At 52.0% G+C, this 19,650-nt stretch overlaps 1 protein-coding gene across 1 annotated transcript; it reads left to right on the top strand.

Moving 5' to 3' along the window:
- The first annotated feature begins 3,987 nt into the window (after positions 1 to 3,987).
- On the top strand, positions 3,988 to 16,776 carry LOC137149840 (uncharacterized). Its single transcript, XM_067543457.1, has 10 exons — positions 3,988 to 5,539; positions 5,764 to 5,820; positions 11,028 to 11,392; positions 13,628 to 14,151; positions 14,567 to 14,745; positions 15,048 to 15,170; positions 15,555 to 15,634; positions 15,948 to 16,050; positions 16,296 to 16,391; positions 16,672 to 16,776. Exons 4-10 carry the CDS (start codon positions 13,629 to 13,631, stop codon positions 16,774 to 16,776), a joined length of 1,209 nt encoding a protein of 402 aa, XP_067399558.1. The 5' UTR covers positions 3,988 to 5,539; positions 5,764 to 5,820; positions 11,028 to 11,392; position 13,628.
- Positions 16,777 to 19,650: the final 2,874 nt, after the last annotated feature.

The raw sequence follows: 19,650 nt of genomic DNA, 5'->3' as shown, positions 1-19,650 counted from the left end.
AGATTTGTTGGGGGATGTTCTTATTCCAGATGTTCTTATTCCAGAATGACGGTGCCTTTTTCTTTTGTCCAAAGTGGATTGAGGGCCTGCCTACCCTGGGAATTATTTCTGATGAACTGTTCCTGATTAACTGCACATGTTCTGGACAAAGAGTGTCTTATTCGGAGTTATCTTAATCCACTTCCAAAGCATCCACTTACACAGGGAGTCAATCCAGACTAGCTAGGGTGCTTTAAATTCACATTCTCCCTTATTCTGGATTAATTGTCATGTGTACACAAGCCCTAGGAGTCCTTGATGAGGTCTCATTCACAGGACTGGTTTGGAGGAGACTAGGGGTGAGTTGGGAGCTAAACTCAAATGAAGTTTGAAGACAATTGATCCAATACCTTTAAAGTGACAGAGGTCTAAAATCAGTGGGGCAGACCGTCGGCTGTCTGAGCTCATGACTGGTGCAAACAGGAAGAGGAAGGGAACATCCTGGGCTGCCTGGATGTGAAAAGGGCTCCCAGAGCAGCCTAGTGGCTGCTCTAAATTATGTCATCTGCAACAGTTCCACAGGGACAGCTCCATCAGCTTAGGTTCAGTTTGAGTCCAGTGTACTCTGACCTGACCTCTTCCAACTGCCAATATACCCCATCTCAGACCACTCTGCTGATGTGAGTGAAGTAGAGCCAGTCAGTCAGGCCAGCTTTACACAACCCTTGTACAAGAAGACAGCCAACGCCTTCCCATCTCCCCACTGGCTACCTTTTTAGGGCAGATTTCCAGCCAGGACAGAAGTTGAGAACCTGACCCTGAAAGTTCTCATCCAAGGTGCCCCAGCTCACAAATAGGAGCAAAATGTTCCTGCTGCACTTGCAAACTGTTCTGTAAACTGATTTTGCAACCTGTGCAACCAGCTCACAGACACGTGACTCAGAAAGTTTCTGCTCATACTTAACTCACACTTACTGAAGCCAGAAAAACCAAACCTAACTTGTTTGGTAGATCTCGTGGTGATCTAAAGATTAAGCCAAATCTGAAGACAATTGAACCAGCTGGTCTAAAGCTGTGAAGGTGTACCTTTGGTATGTCTTCTTCAAAAGTGCCCTTGGTCCAAAAACTGGTAGGGCTTTTCAGATTCCAGTTGTGCATCTGGATGCATGCTCAGAAGGGATCCTCTGCAAATGCATCTCACACCTTTCTTGAAGAACAGGGGCAGGACGTATACCTCTATGATAGTGTTGTCACTTCTCATGGATCCTAGTGAGGGATCTTTGAAGGTGTGACATTCCCCCTGTGCAATCTGGACTGGTGTGTAGCTGTGTCACCCCAATTCTTCACTCCTGGGCCTCAATTTACCCCACTTCGCTGTATGAATAACCCACTCCTGGGTCAGCCCATGCCCAGCCTCCTGCGTGTAATCGGTCCCTCACCTAGTGAAGGAGCGCTCTGGCCATCCACTCATGGGATAGACCCCCCAGCAAACATCCCGAGTCCCAGCTGCAACCCCAAGAACTGCCGTCTTGCAGGTTCACTGCTGCACACTGCACCCTGCAAGCGCATTTACCTTTGTCAATGGATCAAAGAAATGGCTCTGCACCAGCTCTGTCATTCTAAGCGAGGTCTCTGCACACACTCAATTCACATGCACTGGTTTAGATAAAACAAACAAATACGTTTATTGACTAAAGCAAGATTTTAAGTAACTCTAAGTCAGATTATTAATAAGTCAAGGAGTTAATCACAGTTAACTAAAAGATAACTCGCATCTTAACCTAGGATTAATACGTCAATCTGTATTCAGTTTACCACACAACCTGGTTGCGATGCCTCTTGCAACCAGGCCCCCCTCCCTGTGGTAGATTCTCAGTCTTTGGTGTTGCTTAGAAGATGGATTCCAGGGGAGCCAGAGCCAAAAGACAAAGATGCCTCAGCTTTTAACAAGTTTCCCCAACACCCCCTGGGGTCAGGCGGTCTGCCCTGTCCAGCAATGGGCGTGATTTCTTCCACTTGGCCAAAGTGCTCACAGGAGGTGCTTAGGCCCGTCCATTGGTCCTGTATGCCTGCCTCTCAGCTTTGTGAAAAGTTCCAGAGGGGTAGCCGTGTTAGTCTGTATACAGCAAAAACAACGCGAGTCCTGTAGCACTTTAAAGACTAACACATTTAATTTCTGCAGGCATAAGCTTTCATGGGCTGCAACCCACTTCGTCAGATGCAAGGAATAGAAATCAGATAGGGGGTATATATACATCCAAGAGTAAGGAACAACAATGGGGAGGGGAGGGATTAGCAAAGCCCATTCAATTAGAGTAGATGAGGCCTATTCACAACCATTGATCAGAAGGTGAGAATGTGTGACCAGTGACAATTACTTCTTGTAATGAGAGAACCATTCCAAGTCCCTGTTCAGACCCAGTTTGATTGTGTCGAGTTTGCAGATGAGTTCCAGCTCGGCAGTTTCTTGCTGAAGTCTGTTTTTGAAGTTTTTTTGTAGCAGTACAGCAACTTTCAAGTCAGCTACAGAGTGTCCTGGGAGACTGAAGTGTTCTCCCACTGGTTTATGGAGGTTATTATTTTTTATGTCTGATTTGTGTCCATTTATTCTTTTGCGCAGTGACAGCCCGGTTTGGCCAATGTACATGGCAGAGGGGCATTGCTGGCACATGATGGCATACATTACATTAGTGGATGTGCAGGTGAATGAGCTCCTTACGGTGTGGCTGATGTGGTTAAGATCTGTGATGGTGTCACTAGAGTCAATGTGTGGCAGAGCTGGCAACGGGGTTTGTTGCAGGGATAGGTTCCTGGGTTAGTGATCTTCTTGTAGGGTGCATGGTTACAAGTGAGTATTTGCTTCAGGTTGGGGGGCTGTCTGTAAGCAAGGATAGGTCTGCCTCCCACGGCTTGAGCAAGTGAGGGATCATCTGCTAGGATAGGTTGTAGATCCTTAATGATGTGTTGGAGAGATTTTAGCTGGGGGCTGTAGATGATGGCCAGTGGTGTTCTGTTGTTTTCTTTGTTGGGTCTGTCCTGTAGTAGGTGACTTCTGGGTACTCGTCTGGCTCTGCCAATTTGGTTCTTCACCTCTCCAGGTAGGTATTGTAGTTTTAAGAATGTTTTATGGAGATCCTGTAGGTGTTTGTCTCTGTCTGAGGGATTGGAGCAAATCCGGTTGAATCTTAAGGCTTGGCTGTAGACAATGGATCATGTAATGTGTCCAGGGTGGAAGCTGGAGGCATGAAGATATGTATTGCAGTCAGTTGGTTTTCAGTATAGGGTGGTATTAATGTGACCAGCCTTTATTTGTATTGTGGCGTCCAGGAAGTGGATTTCTTGTGTGGACTGGTCCAGGCTGAGGTTGATGGTGGGGTGGAAATTATTGAAATTCCGGTGGAATTCTTCGAGGGACTCTTTCCCCTGGGTTCAGATGAGGAAAATGTTAGAGAGCAGAGGGTAAAGAGAGAAGCCAGTGAGCACCGCATGGCAGAGAGATTTAAAGAGAGCTTTAAAAAGATTGTAGAAAGAAAGGTTGGTTTGAACTAAAGAAGAAGAGAGCTCGTGTCACTCACAGAACACAGGGCTGAGAAGTAAACGTTTTTAAAGCAGCAAGAAAAACCTGGGCTACCGAGGAGAAGGAGAGAGAGAGAGAGAGAGAGAGAGAGAGAGAGGACAGAATAGGAGTGCATGCCTGTCGGCAGGGAAATGATAACTACCTGGGTGGGCAGCCAGCCTTAGGGCTTCTCCAGTCAGGAGCTGTTCTACACCTTTGTCACAGAATGCATTGTTTGAACCAAGAGGCTGGTTTAAAGTTTAAACCAACCCCTGTTTCCTCCCAAAAATCACAGCCCAGGCCTTTTAAATGTCTGTAAAATCCCTGGATAATTTGGCTGTTTTCCCCACTTTTTGAGTTTTAACAGTCTTTAAAGTTCTGCCTAAAGAAATTATTCAAAACTGCTAATGTAACAAGAGTTAACACTTCTTACCAGAGATAAGGAGAACAGGCTTGTAGATTTTTTTATTTCGTTTTGTACCAGGAATTAAAGACACGTGTGAAAGTTCTATCAAGTTCCCTTACTCTGGATGACATTCAGAAAGCAGCTTATACAAAAACTTTTTTCAAATGTAAAAGGAAAACCATATGTTTTACCACAAGAAGCTCCCTTTAACTGTTTTGAAGACGTAAGATAAACACAGCCCCTGAAGAAACAAGTGCTTTACTTAATTCTTTTGCTAACATGAAAAAACAAGATGAGGTTTGTAGTGAAATAAAGTGTTTCTTCCCTAACTTTTTAAAATTTAAACCAAGGAAAGGTTTAGATTTGTTAAAGACACTTGTGAAAGTTACATCAAGCTTCCATTTACTTAAAGTTTTACTGGAAATTGACTTTTAATGTAAGTTTTATGACAGGATCTCTCCATTATTTACAATACATTCTTAAAAGGCTTAATAGAAATAAAGCTATATTAGCAGCTTTTACACTGTTCAACACTAAAACAGCAGCTTATACAAAAACTTGTTTACATTTAAAAGGAAAAATCGTGTTTTACTCAAGAGGGCCCCTTTCTAACTGCTTGAAGACGTAAGCTAACCCCCCACTGGTTATCTGAAGAAACAGATCCCAACACATGTCCTGATGTTTTTCCCTGCCACTAAACACTTTTGCTATCATATCAAATAAAGTTTAACATCGGTCGTTTTAAAATGAGATGTAACAGAAAGCCTTTCTTGTATGCAGCAAGGCCTATCTGAAGCAAGGAGTGTTTTTAAAAGCTGTTAACTTTTGCAGCAAAAGCCCAGGTTTCAAATTAAATAACGGAAGCCTGAAAAGTTGCTAAGTTGCCTTAATTTCCATAACTAAATAATTCCAGGACATGGATAGTAAGAACATTCCTGTTTACAGGGATGTAAATTGTGAAGAAATAGTATAGTATGAAAACGTTTTTTAACGCCCCCCCCACCCCAGCTTGCTTTTTAAAGTGTTGCCTAAAGGAACAAATGAGGCACCTTTTCTAAATGTAAAGGTAATTTGAAATGATGAGAGTTTCTTCCCTATGTCCCAGACTTTTTTTCCCCCTTAATTCTTTTGCTAATGTGAAAAAACAGCATTGGTGATTTTTGAATAAAATGTAAGGCCTCTTTTGTTTGCACGGAGGCCTATTTGAAGCAGCAAGCTTTTTAAAAGGTTGTTAGCTTTTGCAGTGAAAGCACAATTACCACAAACCATACAAATAAAAGGAATGTAACACTTTTTAACTGTTTCAATGGTCCTAATATATAAAATAAGTTTAAAGGAGAAAAATGATGTCATATCGTCCCCTCACGCCTCTCTCCTTTTTTCCTCAAAGAAAAAATGTGTGAAGAAGGTAGATAAAAATTGACCCCACACTCTGGTTATTCAAATAAATGACTTTTTAAAATTCATTTTCAGAGGCCCCCACAGCCCCTTTTTTAAAAACAGGTTTAGGCCTATAAATAGACAGAGAAAACTGGACATAGTGTTCAAAGAAATCGTGCTGCTGAAAGACTTCTGCCAGCATGGAAATCAGCGACATGGTAAGAGACAATACTGTTTTGTGTGACACCGTGGTTATTATGCATGTGGGGTGTTTAGCAAAAAATAATAGCTTTTTATTTTAAATCGGATGATGCCTTTTTCCTTGAAATATCACAATCCGCACTAGAAGGGTTAACAAATGTCGGTAAGATGATTTATATGTTACAGAATTATGGTTTATTCTTAAAAGAATTGTTTTAAAAGTTTTTGTTTTTTAATCTAGACCAAGATGGAAGGCAAAGTCAACAGATGATAGTTTTTCCTGACATTACAGAAGATGGTATGGGGTGATCTGTTTTAATGTATGTTTGAAATAATGGTCTTTTATTGGAATCAGTGTACAAATTTAACACAATGCATTTTCCTCTCTATGTGTAAAGGTTTTGAAAGACATAGGCAGGGGTTTAAAACAGGCTGTGCTGCTTTTGGAAGTGATAAGAAAAAGCCCCTCTCCCCCTTCCTTTTATTCTGCTTTGACTTAAAACGCAGGGTTGCCAATCTTGCATTTTAGTTTTTACTGACATGAAGATCTGAAGTTGATTTTTTTTACTGACATGGTCAACTTTTTACTGACTTCACTAAACATACCATAAACAATGCAATAATGTCACAAAAGTGTGTACTCGCTCACAATATTCTGAACACAGGAATCTGGAATTATGTAATTGTTTTAGCTGCAGTTAATTGATCATTCGGGTTCTTTGAGTGTGTGCAATAACAGAAAAAAGGACATTGATAAAGTCATGGTCAGTGTAGTTTTATGATACAAGAAGTGATTCTGAACAATGACAATCAATGTCAAAATACGATATGTTTTATTTCTACCCAATTTTACGGACATTTTCATTTATTTACGGATTTACTGACAGTGTTAAAATGGAACTTTTTTTACGGACGGTTGGCAACCCTGCAGTTAAAACGGCTGCTAGTAAAAAGAAGCTGGTTTACGCAGTGAGATGTAAAGATTTTTGAAAGATATATAAATGCCAAGGTTACTGTGCCGCCCCCCCGGTGCTTTTATTTAAAATGATTGTTAGTAAAAAAGAACATGCAGGTTTTTGTTCGAGGTGACAGGCATGTTTTAAAATCATCTTATTGCTGTGTGCTGGCAGATTTATCAAAAGTTATTCTACAAGAAGAAAAATCAAGGCAGACACCTTTAAAAAAAGCACACACAAATGTCTCTGAAGCCGCTGCAGTTTCCAGGGATGGGAACAAACAATACAAAGGATCCAGTCCCCCTGATTTTGAACAGCTCTGCACCTCCCAAACATTCAGTACACATAAAAAGCCAGCTGTAAAAAGGATCAAGGCCAACACCACCACTGGGGCCAAACCCCCAGATTCTGAGCACCTCTAAAACCATCACTACGCACAAGGAACCTGCTGTAAAAAGGGCAAAGGCAAAACACCCCGTAACAGCTGAAGTTTCCATAGGCGGGGATAAGTGGGACAATTCTGAACAGCACACGCCACCTGCTGTTCTTATCGCAACGTTTGCTGTTTGTGAGGAGCTGTTTAACACTGGCACGTCTCCCATGCGTTTAATAGCTAGTTCCTTTTTAACTAAGCTAATGTGCGAGGCGGAATCTCTCCACTCCGGTACACACAGTCCCACTGACCCTGGCACACTCGATGAACGACTCATTGCCCCTCCACGGCTCCGCCCGCACACACTCAGTGAGGTGACACACGCATCCCTCCCACTAGCGATGACTAAAGTGGTAGTGTTAACACCTGCAGTGTTTGTGTCTGGACAGAAGCTGGCGGTGTTAACACCTACATAACACCTACATGGCCAGGCTCTGTACTTGTCCCTTTGGTTTGGATAAGTTGCCGTTATAAGCCCAACGAATCCACAAACATGGCGTATAGCAGGCTTTCCTCCCGGGTGAGAGGTTTTAAATTCTGGGTTGGTATAAGATTTCCCAGCCAAGTTGGGGCAGGTCGTATTCCTGAACCCATCCTCACACTTACCCTGCGAAGAACAGAGGTTGCCTTTCCTGGTTCCTATTCTCTAGGAAACATCAGCAATTCGTGCAGCTTCCAAAATGGTATCAGAGTTTTTATCAAGCACAGCTGCTCTGATCTGGTGTCGCTATTTCCAGGGGCTGTTCCCTAGCAAATAAATCACTAAGTCCACCATCACTGCCCCAAGCCTTTGCCCCCTCCATCCACTTTTTCATATACCCAAGCAGTGTATGAACAGTTTCCACCTAGGTAACGTTATCAGACAGCTTAGCATTTCTAAATGTCAGCCTGTAAGACTGGAGTGATTTTAAACCTTTGCAATACAGTTTTTTTAAACTTTACATAATTTAACACATCCTCTAATTCCATTTCATTAAATACCTTCCTGGCCCTTCCAGTCCATCTGGTGAGGAGAACAGGCATTCTTCTCTCATCAGGAGTCTGATGAATATCACAGAGTCTTTCAAATGCAGACAGAAACGCCTCAATATCCTCATCATCTCTGTAGATGGGACAGATGCTTTCCAAATCTTTGATGGCGAGAAGCGAAGAACTTTCAGGCGGCGGCAGACCTATTTTCCCTTCCAGGATCTGGAGCTGGATTCTGGCTGCTTCCATCTGCCTTTGATGAGCCCTTTCTCAGCATCCAGCAGTTTTATCTGCCTTTCATGGGCTCTCTCTTCAGCTCGCTTGCCTGCGCCCTCTCTTCAGCTTCTTTCTCCATCCCAGCTATCTTTTGTTTTTCCTGCAATGGAAGATCTGTCATTTCTCTCTCATGTCGAAGACGCTGGCTCTCTCTCAGGACTTGCAGTCTGACCTCTTCTACAGCAGCTACCTCTGTGAGCGAGTCAGGCGGGGATCCTGCTCTCTGGTCAATGTCCATGAGCAAATCTCTCATTCTCTGCTCCGAGGTATCCCCTCTAAGGGTTATTTTTCTCTCCTTACATAATTGCTTAAGATCTTTTGCGTTCATAGACTCATGTGAGCATGGATCACTCATCGTGACTAACTTTAACTTTAACACTCTCAGCATCACATTTTAAATTTGGAGTAGCGTGGGGTTCTGATCCAGAACCCAAATGATCTGGTTCTGTGGATCCTGCTAAGACTACACCACTGTGACCCATCTGTGCCTAGGGTAACCACCTGCAGATAGCCAAGGTTAGTGCAGGCTGGAGAAGGAGAACAGATTCTCCCAAAGTGGTGGCTAACACGGCATTTAGACTCCCCAGTCAGTCATAAACAGGGCTTCTGATTTCCCACACTGTTTATCAAGAAGGTAAAATAAAAAATGCACAGCCCCCGTTGCTGCACGTCAGTCTCTGGCTCCCAGTCAGTAACGAGGTCCAGTAAAGAGAGAAGTTATTTAAACTCTATTCTCTTTACTAAACTGTTCTCCTGACCCCCAAAAGGTCTGCCACATTACTAGATCAATAGGAGTTGGATCTTACCCAAAATACCACGCTGGCAGCCAATCCTTTATAACTAAACCTAAAGGTTTATTATGAAAGGAAAGAAACAAACGAGCTGAGATGTGCTACATGATTAAAGCAATCTCATACCTAGAAATGACTGTGAAGTCCATATGTATCAGATAGTCACAGAACTGTGCAGTTTGCAGGCTGGTACAGTCCAACTCTCTGCTGTACACCCAGTACCTGGATGGGTCTCGTCCTTTGTTTCACAGCTTCAGTGGGAGACGAGTTGATCCCGAGGTCGGAGGCAGGAATGAAGACAAGATGGGGATGATGCAGTTGCCTTTTATGTGCCTTTGCCAGGGGGCTTGTCCCAAACCAGCCACACAGCACATGGCCTAGAAATGCCTAGGCCTGTCCCAAGGGCATGTTCTTGTCTAGCTGGTGACTCATAAGGGGCAGCCCTGGCTTCTCTCCCTGGGCTCATTGTACCTGTGCGAGTTCCCGCAATGGGCCATTGAGAAGGGTTAGTGCTGCTGCCATCCTGTCTGTTGTGTCGCCCACAAACACAGCACAAGTCGCCATGCGGATATGCCAGACATATTCATAACCTACATCACAAACATGACACATGCACATAAACAATGTTATCGTATTCAGCACATTATAACCTTCCTAATGGTACCTGACATGGCCTAGCTCCTACAAATTATTGTGATGTGAAATATTGCTGTTCAATAACGTTATCAACGGTCACCCCCAATCCAGACAGCATCACAGCTGGCACATTTTGTTCTTTGGGCAGGCTGGGTGCATTGCACACGCCGGGGGTTCCTTGCATCTCTCCTTCCGTAACAGGGAAGATCATTTATCTTTGAAACAATTTACCAGGGGGTGCTGTGGATTCTCCATCTCTGGCAATGTTAAAATCAAGATTGGCTGTTTTTCTAGAAGCTCTGATCTGGGAATTATCTGGGGGAAGTGTGACTCTGACAGCACCCCAATGCCAGAGGTCAAGGGGTTCAGTGGTACCAGGGAGTGAGTTTCAGCTGGCCTGTCCCAGTGAGAGGAGTGTGACAAAGCATAGCGAGTTCCTGGGCCTGTGGTTTTAAACCTTTATCACTGAAATCTGGATGAATTTGGCTGCTGTGTAAAAGCAACTCTATTGTGATTGTAAACGTCCTTGTTAATTAACACACTAGCATCTGATCAGGACTGTGCACAAGACTCAAGGGCTGGGCAATAGACTATTCCGTATCTCTCCAAAGAGGAGACTCCAAATCTGGATGGAATTATAGGTTGCATTTCCAGATTATCTGACTCTGGAACAGCCATTCGGAAGAAGGGTAATTTATATATGCCTGGAGCCCATACAGAGAGGACTCAGATATGCAGCAACCAAAGGCAAACGCAGTTTCATCCCAAGAAGTGAAGCATGTAAGCGAAAGAGCCAAGCTGGCTGCCAGGGGAGCTGCGGCTGTCAAGTAACCACAGCCAGAGGGAGAAGATGAGAAACTCCGTCAGGTGGCTGGGAGAAGGATGGAGAAACAGCCGTTTGGCAGCTCGATCAGGAGCAATAAATATGCAGTGAATAAGGAATGTTTCCCCTCCGCGATGACGGGTTTAATCGTGTCTTTACTGTCAGAAGCAACTTTAAAATACCCTGCTCTAATTCCAGGATGGGTCGTGAACGTGTCAGTCAGTGTAGGGACTTGAAGACTCAGAATCAATCCCCAAGCGCATGGTTCTAACAGTTGAGCTCAGCCCAACACATTGCTCAGGTGGCAGCAGTAGTAGGCTCTTACCCTGTCTGTGTACGGGTTGCCAAGGAGAGCCAACTTGCAGCGTTGCCTTTTAATGCTGCCCCGTAAGGAGCCAGGTGCTGACTGGACTCTCACCCTCCCTTCCACGGCAGCGCAGAAGAAACTGTTCCCAGTCATGGCAAGTGTCAGCTCCTGCCACGTTCCCATGCCCGTCATTGCTGCATTCCCAGAGTGCGGGAATGTCGTGCCTTCGTGTGGGCTCTGGGAAGCAGGGGACTGGAGCGACAAGGATCCTCCTGCGCCCCTGCTGAGCAGGCAACGTCTCCTCTGGTTTCCAGCCCACAGGGAGCCGCTGCAGGGGCTCCGGAGCCGCTTCCCAGAATGCCTGGAGAGCAGGGCGGAGACAGAACACGCGGGAAGCTACCGGCGCAGCCAATCAGAAGGCAGAAGGTGGAGACAAAGGGGCTGGTTTACATTCGGTTGTTGGCTGTTGGAGGAGCGGCGCGGAGGGAGAAGCAGCACAGCTGGGGAGGTGCCCAGTGACCTTCCCACCGCGCCCCACAGGGAGACCCTGAGCCCAGCACAGACCAGCCACAGGAGACTGAGGAGCGGGTCCCGGTCCGGCTACCGAGAGCCACCGACCTGTTCCCAGGACCCAGAGCAGGGAGCCTCAGCACCACCCGCCCCGCTAGGGCGAAGCCTGGTGAGAAACCCCCTGTTTGGTGGTTTGGCTTGTGAGTTGGAAGGTGCCAGTGAGTCCAGCCTGGCATCGCCCCCAGCGCTGACACCCAGCTCCCATTCTGCCTGGGCAGGGCTGGGCGGGCGGGGCAGGGCTGGGCTGGCCCCTTGTCAATGCTGGGCTGGAGGGTTTAAGGTGTTGTTGATGGTTTATTGTTCTAGCGCCTGTTGTTCTTCCCGTAGCCCCTCTCCTCTGTTCCCTGCACCCAGCACAGCTCCCCCTTGTCCAGCAGGGCTGCTGTGGGGTGGGGATAGTTATTTTATTCCGTGGGTGCTGGACTACACTCCTAGCGCACTGCTGGGTAGTAAACATTCCCCAGGGACAGCCTGCAGGCCATAAAGCTAACAGTGCAGGGGCAGCTGGGGGTGCTTCATAGTCCAAGGTGGCAAAGAATATGAAGAAAAGGTTCGTTTGACAAGACTTTTTTCCACCCAACCTTGTTGACGGGCATCACTTCTGCACCCCCCTGTCATTCTTTACCCCTGAATCCCAGAGCAGCTTTTCCAGCACTGGGCTCAGGGCTGATGTCAGGCTAACTGGCGCCAGTTACCTGGTGATTCCGCTGGCCCAGTTTGAATATTGCCCATTAGCTCTCGGCTGCTGTTCTGGAATGTCCCCAGTGCTCCACGCTGGGTGAGCAGCTCCCAGGGCCAGGGAGGCAGAAACCTCCTCAGACAATTCCTCCAGGACTCTTCAATGCAACTCATCCAGGCCTGCTGATTTCAACGTGCTTCGCCCGACTCCATCCTGTTTGGCATCCTTCTTAGTTACTAATGCACTGGAGAGGAGTTCCTCATCTTCATGTGACGCCAGCTCTTCATCCTGCTTCTTTCCCAATCCAGAGCAGGCAGCAAATAAAACCCTCCAAAAAACCCCAAACTCCTGCCAGTTAGATTTATCCCAAACAACAATTTTTCAGTTTCTCTTCCTCACAAGAAAAACAACCAAAACAAAGAATGTTTTCAGTGAGCGAAGCAGGAGCAGGATGATCTGAGCTGCGTATATGGAAGCTGTGCGCTGACACTACAATACATAACAGCATTGTGGGGTCCTCATTTTATAAAGTGTGTTGAAAAACTGGGGAGGGCGCAGCAAAGGGCTACAGCTCTTCATCCTGCTTCAGAGTTGCTAGAATAACTGCTCTTTCTCCCCGAAATACAGCGCCATTCTGCACACACAGCTTGTCCCTGAGCTGACAATATGGTGTTATCTTTTTAGCTCTTTGGTCTTTTGTCTCTTGCCTCCTTCTAGCATCAGGAGTTTCAGTGTGTGCAGCGTTCTGTCTCACTCTGCACCCCTCTGGATCTCTCTCCAGCCTTTCTTCTCAGATAGATCAAAGTTCACCATGTTTATTTTCTCAACCTTGGCCTCTACGTCTCTCTCCTGCTGGTTTCAGAGCCATGCAGGGCTACGTTTATTGCTGAGAACTCTTTTCCAATTGCAGCAGATCCCTTCTCAATCACGGAGAATTCTCGCTCATGAACCCAACAGCCCTTGCAGCCTGGTAGCCCCTAGACCCATCTTGGGTGCGTCACATTGTAGCTTCCGGGGTTCCTCTGGGTTGTGATATTTCAGAATGGGAGCCAGCCAACCATCCTCTACTGTCTGCACTGCTTGCTGGGGTTAGTCCGTCCTCTCCCATAAGGAGTCTCGCTGTGTCGGTTGCCTCAGCATCTTCCAGCTCTCAGATAGATGGTTGCCAAATTTACCTCAATAATTGACCTTGGCCTGAAATCTCTGGACTCCTTTAGCATCCCAGGGACTCTGCATTTCTCCAGTTGCCCTCACTCTCTACATCACCTTCAGGCCTTTGTGGTGAACAAATCTCCAAAGCCTGGCACCTCAGTTACTGTCAGCCTGAGCTTTTGTGACTCTTTCTCTGCATCTCTGTAAAAATTATAACAATTTGCAGAAGCCGGGACACCTGGGTTCTATTCCATCTCTGACCAGGCAGGGAGGGCGGCCTGGGGCTGGAGGAGGGACCTGCTTCTCCAGCCTAACTGCAGGTCACAGGCCCTGACCCCACTGCCCGACACGGTGAGACTCCCCTGGGGTGCCAGTGCGGGGATGGTGCAGGGGAGCTTTGGGAGCAGCCTGTCCTGTGAGGTGTGTCCAGCTGTGCGGATCCCAGGCCCAGGTGCCCAGCTGGGGAGAGGCTGCCTTGCCCCGGACTCACGGCTCCTCCCTGCTCGGTTCCAGGATGGACGTGCTCCGGCGGGTGCAGAGGAGGACTGCGCGGGTGGCCCCAGCGCCGGAGGGATGCAGCTGCCAGCAGCCCCGGGAGAAGAGCAGCCCCGCCATCCCCGCAGGGGTAGAAGCAGCTCCTGGCCAGCGCAGGAGGTGGAAGTGCCTGGCCTTCCTGCTCAGCAGGACACCAGCACCCGGAGCAGGCGCTGAGGGGGCAGAGGCAGCGTCCACACGGACATTGAGGTGGACCTCATTCCGGCTGGGCAGGCGGGACCCAGCGCAGGAGGGGAGCTGGGCGAGGCGTCTGTGGGGCTGCTGGTGCTGGAAGGACAGCCCCCAGGAGAACAGCGCCACGGGGCAGCAGGAGGCATCACCCTGCCCGCTCCCTGCAGACCTCCCCACACCTACAGAGCAGGGGATGGGGGATCCCTGCCCCGTCAGCAGCACCAGCAGCTCAGCCTGCTCCCGAGGGGACAGCAGCAGCTCCCCGGAGGCTCCCTGGAGCTTGGATCCTGCCACATCCCCACTGCCCACAGGTGAGCAGAGCCCTGGCCCAGGGAGAGATGAGGGGCTAGTCACAGCCGGGGCCCCACTGCTCTGCTGCAGTTATTAGGGGATCCCAGCCAAGGGGTGTGGCCTGATCCATGTGCCCCACTGATTCAGCAGGAGTCACACAGCTGCCCCTGCAGCAGGGTATTGGGGGTGCAAGTGGGTCCGAGATGCTCTGGGGCAGCATCTCCCAGGGAAGCTGGACCAGTGTGGGGCCCTGTGTGCAAGGGGCCCTGGGGCTGAGAGGTCTGTGGAAGGGGCAGTGTGGGGCCCTCTCTGCCACGGGGCCCATGCATGGGACAGGGGAGCATTAACGCTTCTCTGTCTGCCATGCCCCCTCCTTCCCCTTCCTCCTCCCAGCAGCAGGAGGAATCAGCCTCTCTCCTTCTCTCCCCCATGCAGAGACCCGCAGGAACCAGCTGGAGGGAGAGGATTTGTCACCAGAAGCGCAGGAAAAGGTGGAAGATCTGGATGACGAAGAGGAGGTCATTGAAGAGGAAAATGAAGAAGACGACGACGACCTGACCATGGAGGAAGCTACCCGGAAGACCGTCATGGAGCATCTCCAGGCTGGTGACATGGTACGAACATCGCCCAGATGAGCGGCAAACGAATCTGCCCTGCCCTCTTTCCACCCCAGGTCCATGCGGGGGGGCTAGCCCCAGAGAATCCACAGCCCCTAATGGACACATTGATCCCCTAGTGTCTGGGACCCCAGAAGGAGCCTTTGTCTCACACAGTCTTTGGTGCCTCACCCCACAAGCTCTGTCCCAGTCCCTGTCTGTGCTGCAGCAGGCGCTGGGTACATGATGGGGGGGTTGTGGGGCCCCGTGGGACTCTGGCTAACAGGCTCTCTCTGTCCTCTCCCCCCCGTGGGGCTCAGACCGTGGCGGAGCAGATCAAGTTCCTGCGCGCCATCCCCCCCATGTGCTTCCACGCACAGAAGATCGGGCGGGACACCCTGGAGCCCCCCGGCTCCAAAGCGGCCGTGGCGCAGAGGATCGCGGTGAGTGAGACACGGCTCCAGGCACCTGGCGGGAGGGCAGTATACGTGGGAGGAGACATGGCTTGCCAGGGCAGGGGGGCAGATCGGTGGGGCTGGGGAGGAGGAAGTAGAGATCAGGGACCCCTGAGAACAGGAACTGGGCATCAACAGAAGGGAAATTGTGGGTGGAATCTCTAGGGGCCGGTGGGGAATCGTGGGGCTGGGGGCAGCTGATGGGGAGGGTGGGGAGGGTTGGGGGGTTTCAAAGGGTGTGAGGGGAAGGAGGGAATTGGGAGGACAGGGCCCAGCTGTGCTGGGGGATCCCACTGGCCGTGTCTGGGCGCTGGCAGCCTCCTCTCTGGGCCTGAATCTCACACGCGGCTTCGTCTCCTCTGGGTCTCCCAGGAGCTGCTGGAGGCGCTGCCCTTGGACTCTGGGCCCAGCTCCATCCTGTCCAGCTCCTTGGTCGCCGTGGGCAACCTCAGGTACCAGGGCCCCGGCTCGCCCAACCCCTGCTCCTCCGGGCTAGGATCTCACGGCCACGGGGCTGCGCTGGCTCAGGGAGAGGGGCACTGCCAGGGGCACAGGAGGGCGGCAGGGCCCATGGGCAGGTCAGGGGAACGGGCTCTGATCCAGCCCAGCACTGACTGGCTGGGTGACCTCGGCCAGGTCCCTGCCCCACCTTGCCCAGTTCCCATCCTCCCCGCACGGTGTGTAGCTCCTCACGGTTTCATGCCCGTGTCAGTGCCCGTCCCAGCCCCACTGGAAAGTCTAATGCCGGCTTCTCTCTGCTCCCAGCAAACTGCAGCCGGCCCTCGAGCAAGAGCTGGAATCCCGCCTCCTGCAGGCCGGCATGTCCCGCATCTTCCCCATGGACACGGCCAAGGACCTCTACATCCAGGTACATCGTCGTCCTGCCTGTGCATGGGAGATTCCTTCCTTCCTTCCTTCCATCTTCTGTGCTGTGCAGTTTCTGGCCCTCGGCAGAGAAGCCCTAAGAGCGAGGGTGGAGGAGCCAGCTGTCATCCTGCCATGAGCTCTGGCTACCTGCACAGGGAGGGGTCGGGACAGGAGGGGCTGGGCTGTGGCAGGGGTTCCCCTATTCCCATGGAGCTGCTGACCCCCAGCTCTCCCTCCCCTTTGCAGAGTCTGCACAAGTCCTTGGAGGAGAAGCTGGACATGATGCTGAGGGGTCTCCTGACGACGTCCCCCAGCACGGACCATCTGCAGCACACCTTGGAGGTGAGCGTGGTGGGGCTGGCCCGGGGCATGAGGGGAATTCTGCCCCAACTACGTGGGGGGCTGCAAGGGAGACACAGGAAGATCCGCGTTTCCATGGTGTCCCCCTCACTGGGACCCCAGGGTCACTTTGGCCAGGGCAGGCAGGGCCAGGCGGTGCTGTCCTCCTTCCGGGGACAGAAGGACAGAGCTGGGCCTGCAAGCCTGGCTCTGCACAGCTGTGTGTGAAGGGGAGACTGACGTGTGCCTGCTCTGCACCATAACCCGCCTCCTTCTCCCACAGCACATCGGCTTCTGGATCCGGTCCACAAACACCACGGAGAGAGCCAGGGCCATGAGGACCAGCACGGCCCTGCTGCTGATACACCAGCCTCCTCCCAGGGTTTGACGTAAGTGACTTTTGAGTCCCAATCTCTGACCCCGGGTGTAGGCAGGGCTGGCTCTGCAGGCTGTGCAGTCGGGGGTGCCGGGGCCCTGCTTTGGGACGGGCCGTGTGCGGATGTGTCAGAGCTGGGAGTCAGAGAAGCCAGAGGTAAGTTCCTCTTCTCCTGGCTAAGTGGTGTCCCCAGGGTCTGTGGGGGGCCTCTGCTCCACAGTCACTGCAGCCTGGTTGGGCCTGGCCCTGGGCCCTTCTTGTCACCCTGGAGCAGTGGGGGAAGCGACTCCTCGTGCAGGGCCCGGCCCTCGTACCTCTGCTCCACGCTGCCTTGGGGCCAGGCCGGGGAACTGGGGCTCTTGCTCTCCCACCCCGTGTGACTCCTGGCCTGGGGAAGACGGGAGCTGAAGCTGAGATGCTGATGGATCCCCCTCCCCTTCCTCCCGCCAGAGCTCGTCTGAGTTCCCCCGCATGGGGCACCTGGTGGCAGAGCTGGGTCTCTCCATCACAGACCCAGCAGAGGACATCGCCCGGCAGGCCAAGGCAGGGATCTATTGGCTGTACCGACTGCTGCTGCACCGCAGGGGTAAGCGCTGCCCGTGGGGCACTGGGACCCTTAAAATATGAGCCCCTCCTCTGAGACTGAGCCAGCTGGGCCATGGGGCCCTCTAGGAGCGAGTCCCTCCTTGCAGAGCGACCCAGCGAGATGATGAGTCCATCGTGTCCCTCTGCACTAGGGGGAAGGAGGGAAAAGGGTGAATGGAACCAGCTCTGTGCCCGCCCTGGGCAAATGAGCCCCCACGGGTCTGCCAGCTGGGGAGGGGGCAGGAGAGGAGCTGCTGGGAGCCCAGCGTGCTGTGCAGCCACCCCTGGGTGGAAGGAAACTGGCCCCGAACCAGGAATGACAAACCTGAGCCACGTCTGTCTGTCTGCAGGGCTGAGCATCCACGAGGCCGAAGAGCTGTGGAGCCGTGACGTGCCCCAGGACAGCCGGCTCCTGGCCTATGTCAACACGGCCAGGGTGGGGCAGGTAAGGGCACTGAGCCGGGGCCTGGCATAGCCCAGCACGGGGCTCCCTGCAGTGGCTGCCTCCCGGCTCCAGGACAGGAGCCTGCTACTTATTCCCAGCTTCTTCCTTCAGCTCCGCGGAGACTGGCGCAGGAGGGCCCCAGTTGGAGCCTGGCTAATGGCTGAGCTGGGGCAGTGGATGGATTCTCAGTGGCCCGGCCCAGAGTCCCTGGGAGGGGGAGTTAATGCAGGATTGAACCTCGAGAGCCCCGGGTCCCAGCGCTGTTTCCTGGCCACTACTGCTGGGAGCGGTGGGAGGTCCCAGATGTCCCTGGGAGATGCACCCTGAGCGTGTCAAGTTCACACCAGATACGCCCCCGCACGGCCCAGCCCTGCAGTGAGTCCAGCTCCACACAGAGCGTCAGAGGCTTGTGTAACCTACGGGCCTGGACGCTGCCAGTGAAGGGTCACCCCTGAGCCCGGGCCCCACAGGTCTCCAGGAGAAGCAGCTCCCTCGGGCACAGGGGGACTCTCCCCTCCTGCCCGGCCGCTCTGGGTGAGACCTTCCCACCCCGGGACGAGGAGCTGCTTCGTGGCATCTGGCCCAGCCTTGTGCCCTGTTGGTTTTAGGTCTTCGGGAAGATCTTCTCCGAGGGGCAGAGGAGATCGTTCCAGCAGACGGCGCTGCTGGCCACCCACCACCCCCTGCTGCGCCTCAGCCAGGCAGGGCTGCTGCTCACCTACGCCCTCCTGGGAGAAGCCGACCAGCTGCTGGGAGACACCGTGAGCAGCTGGGGCAGGGGCAGGGATGGGGGGTCCGGGCCTTTCCCCTCTGGGCCAGGGAACGTCACGGCCACCCTGCCACACTGTTCACAGCACCAGAGCCCGTCCCTGGCTGCCTCGTCCCTGGCACAGGCTGAGCAGTGCCGGGGCTGGGCAGAGTGAGCAGGCCGGGCTCAGGCCTATGGGCTGGGAGCTGGCCCTGCTGCCCCTGGGCTGGCCCTGCTCTGGGGAGAATAGGAGGATATGGGGCCGGGAGGGCTGCCTATCGGCCCCTTTCCTCAGGGCTGCCGTCTCTCGGCTCCCTCATTAGTCACTGGGGGTCACTCGGGGAAAGGTCTCAGCCTCCTCCCACCCCCAAACCCTCCCTGCCCTTCAGCTGCAGCCGACCATTGTGCTAAAGAGGGTGGGGCTGGAGGGTGCGGGGGGGGGGGGCTTGTGGGAATGGGAGATGCTGGTCTAGGCAGGCCCAGACACGGCTGGCAGTAGAACTGCTCTGAGATGGGGCTGGGGTCCTGAGGGCTGGAGCTCACCCCCGAAAGGTGTTTGGGGGCTCCTAGGGAGGGAGCCAAGAGCCCGTTCTGGGGCTGGGGGTTAACTCCATCTCTTAGCCGGGGGAGGAGCTGCGTGGTGAACTCTGCGGGTCCCCAGGCGTCAGTCCCACCATTGTCAGGGCAGCAGCGTCTCTGAGCGGTTCTGGTTCCCTGGCAGCTGGAGGACGTACTGGCCAGGATTTGGCACCAGCTCTTCGCCCTGCGGACCCTCAAGCAGGTGCCCGAGGTGCTGGAGTCCCTCGACAACGTGGGCAGCCCATAAAGGATCCCTCCATCTCCTGGAGCCCACGCCCCTGGCTGCAGGTACCGCTGGGTCTCCCTGTACATGTGGGAAGGAGCTTGCGGGATGGGAGAGATCCCCGGGCGTTGACCTAAACCCTCTCCCTTCTTGGCAGCCGGGGTCCTTCCCTCTGCCCCAGATCCTTTCATCTTTGGCGTGAGCTGCCCCATTCCCCTTCCCCTTTCCATGGTCTGACCCTCTCTCTTCCCCCTGCTCCCTGGCAGAGCTCTCCTGGCCTGTGTGGTGCGCCGAGGCCGGGTGTCA

This window comes from Emydura macquarii, unplaced genomic scaffold, assembly GCF_026122565.2.
Source record: "Emydura macquarii macquarii isolate MOO-44397 ecotype Brisbane River unplaced genomic scaffold, CSIRO-AGI_Emac_v2 contig_846, whole genome shotgun sequence".
Lineage (NCBI taxonomy): Eukaryota > Metazoa > Chordata > Testudines > Chelidae > Emydura > Emydura macquarii.
Note: the sequence above shows the minus strand (reverse complement) of the source record. Positions and strands in the feature narration are given on the sequence as shown.

What these genes read in the sequence shown, in the direction of transcription:
- LOC137149840 (XM_067543457.1), top strand. Translation starts at nt 13,629, where the DNA reads ATGGACGTGCTCCGGCGGGTGCAGAGGAGGACTGCGCGGGTGGCCCCA. An exon ending in GTCGCCGTGGGCAACCTCAG is followed by an intron (nt 15,635 to 15,947) that starts GTACCAGGGCCC and finishes CTCTGCTCCCAG; the next exon opens with CAAACTGCAGCCGGCCCTCG. An exon ending in ATCTGCAGCACACCTTGGAG is followed by an intron (nt 16,392 to 16,671) that starts GTGAGCGTGGTG and finishes CTTCTCCCACAG; the next exon opens with CACATCGGCTTCTGGATCCG.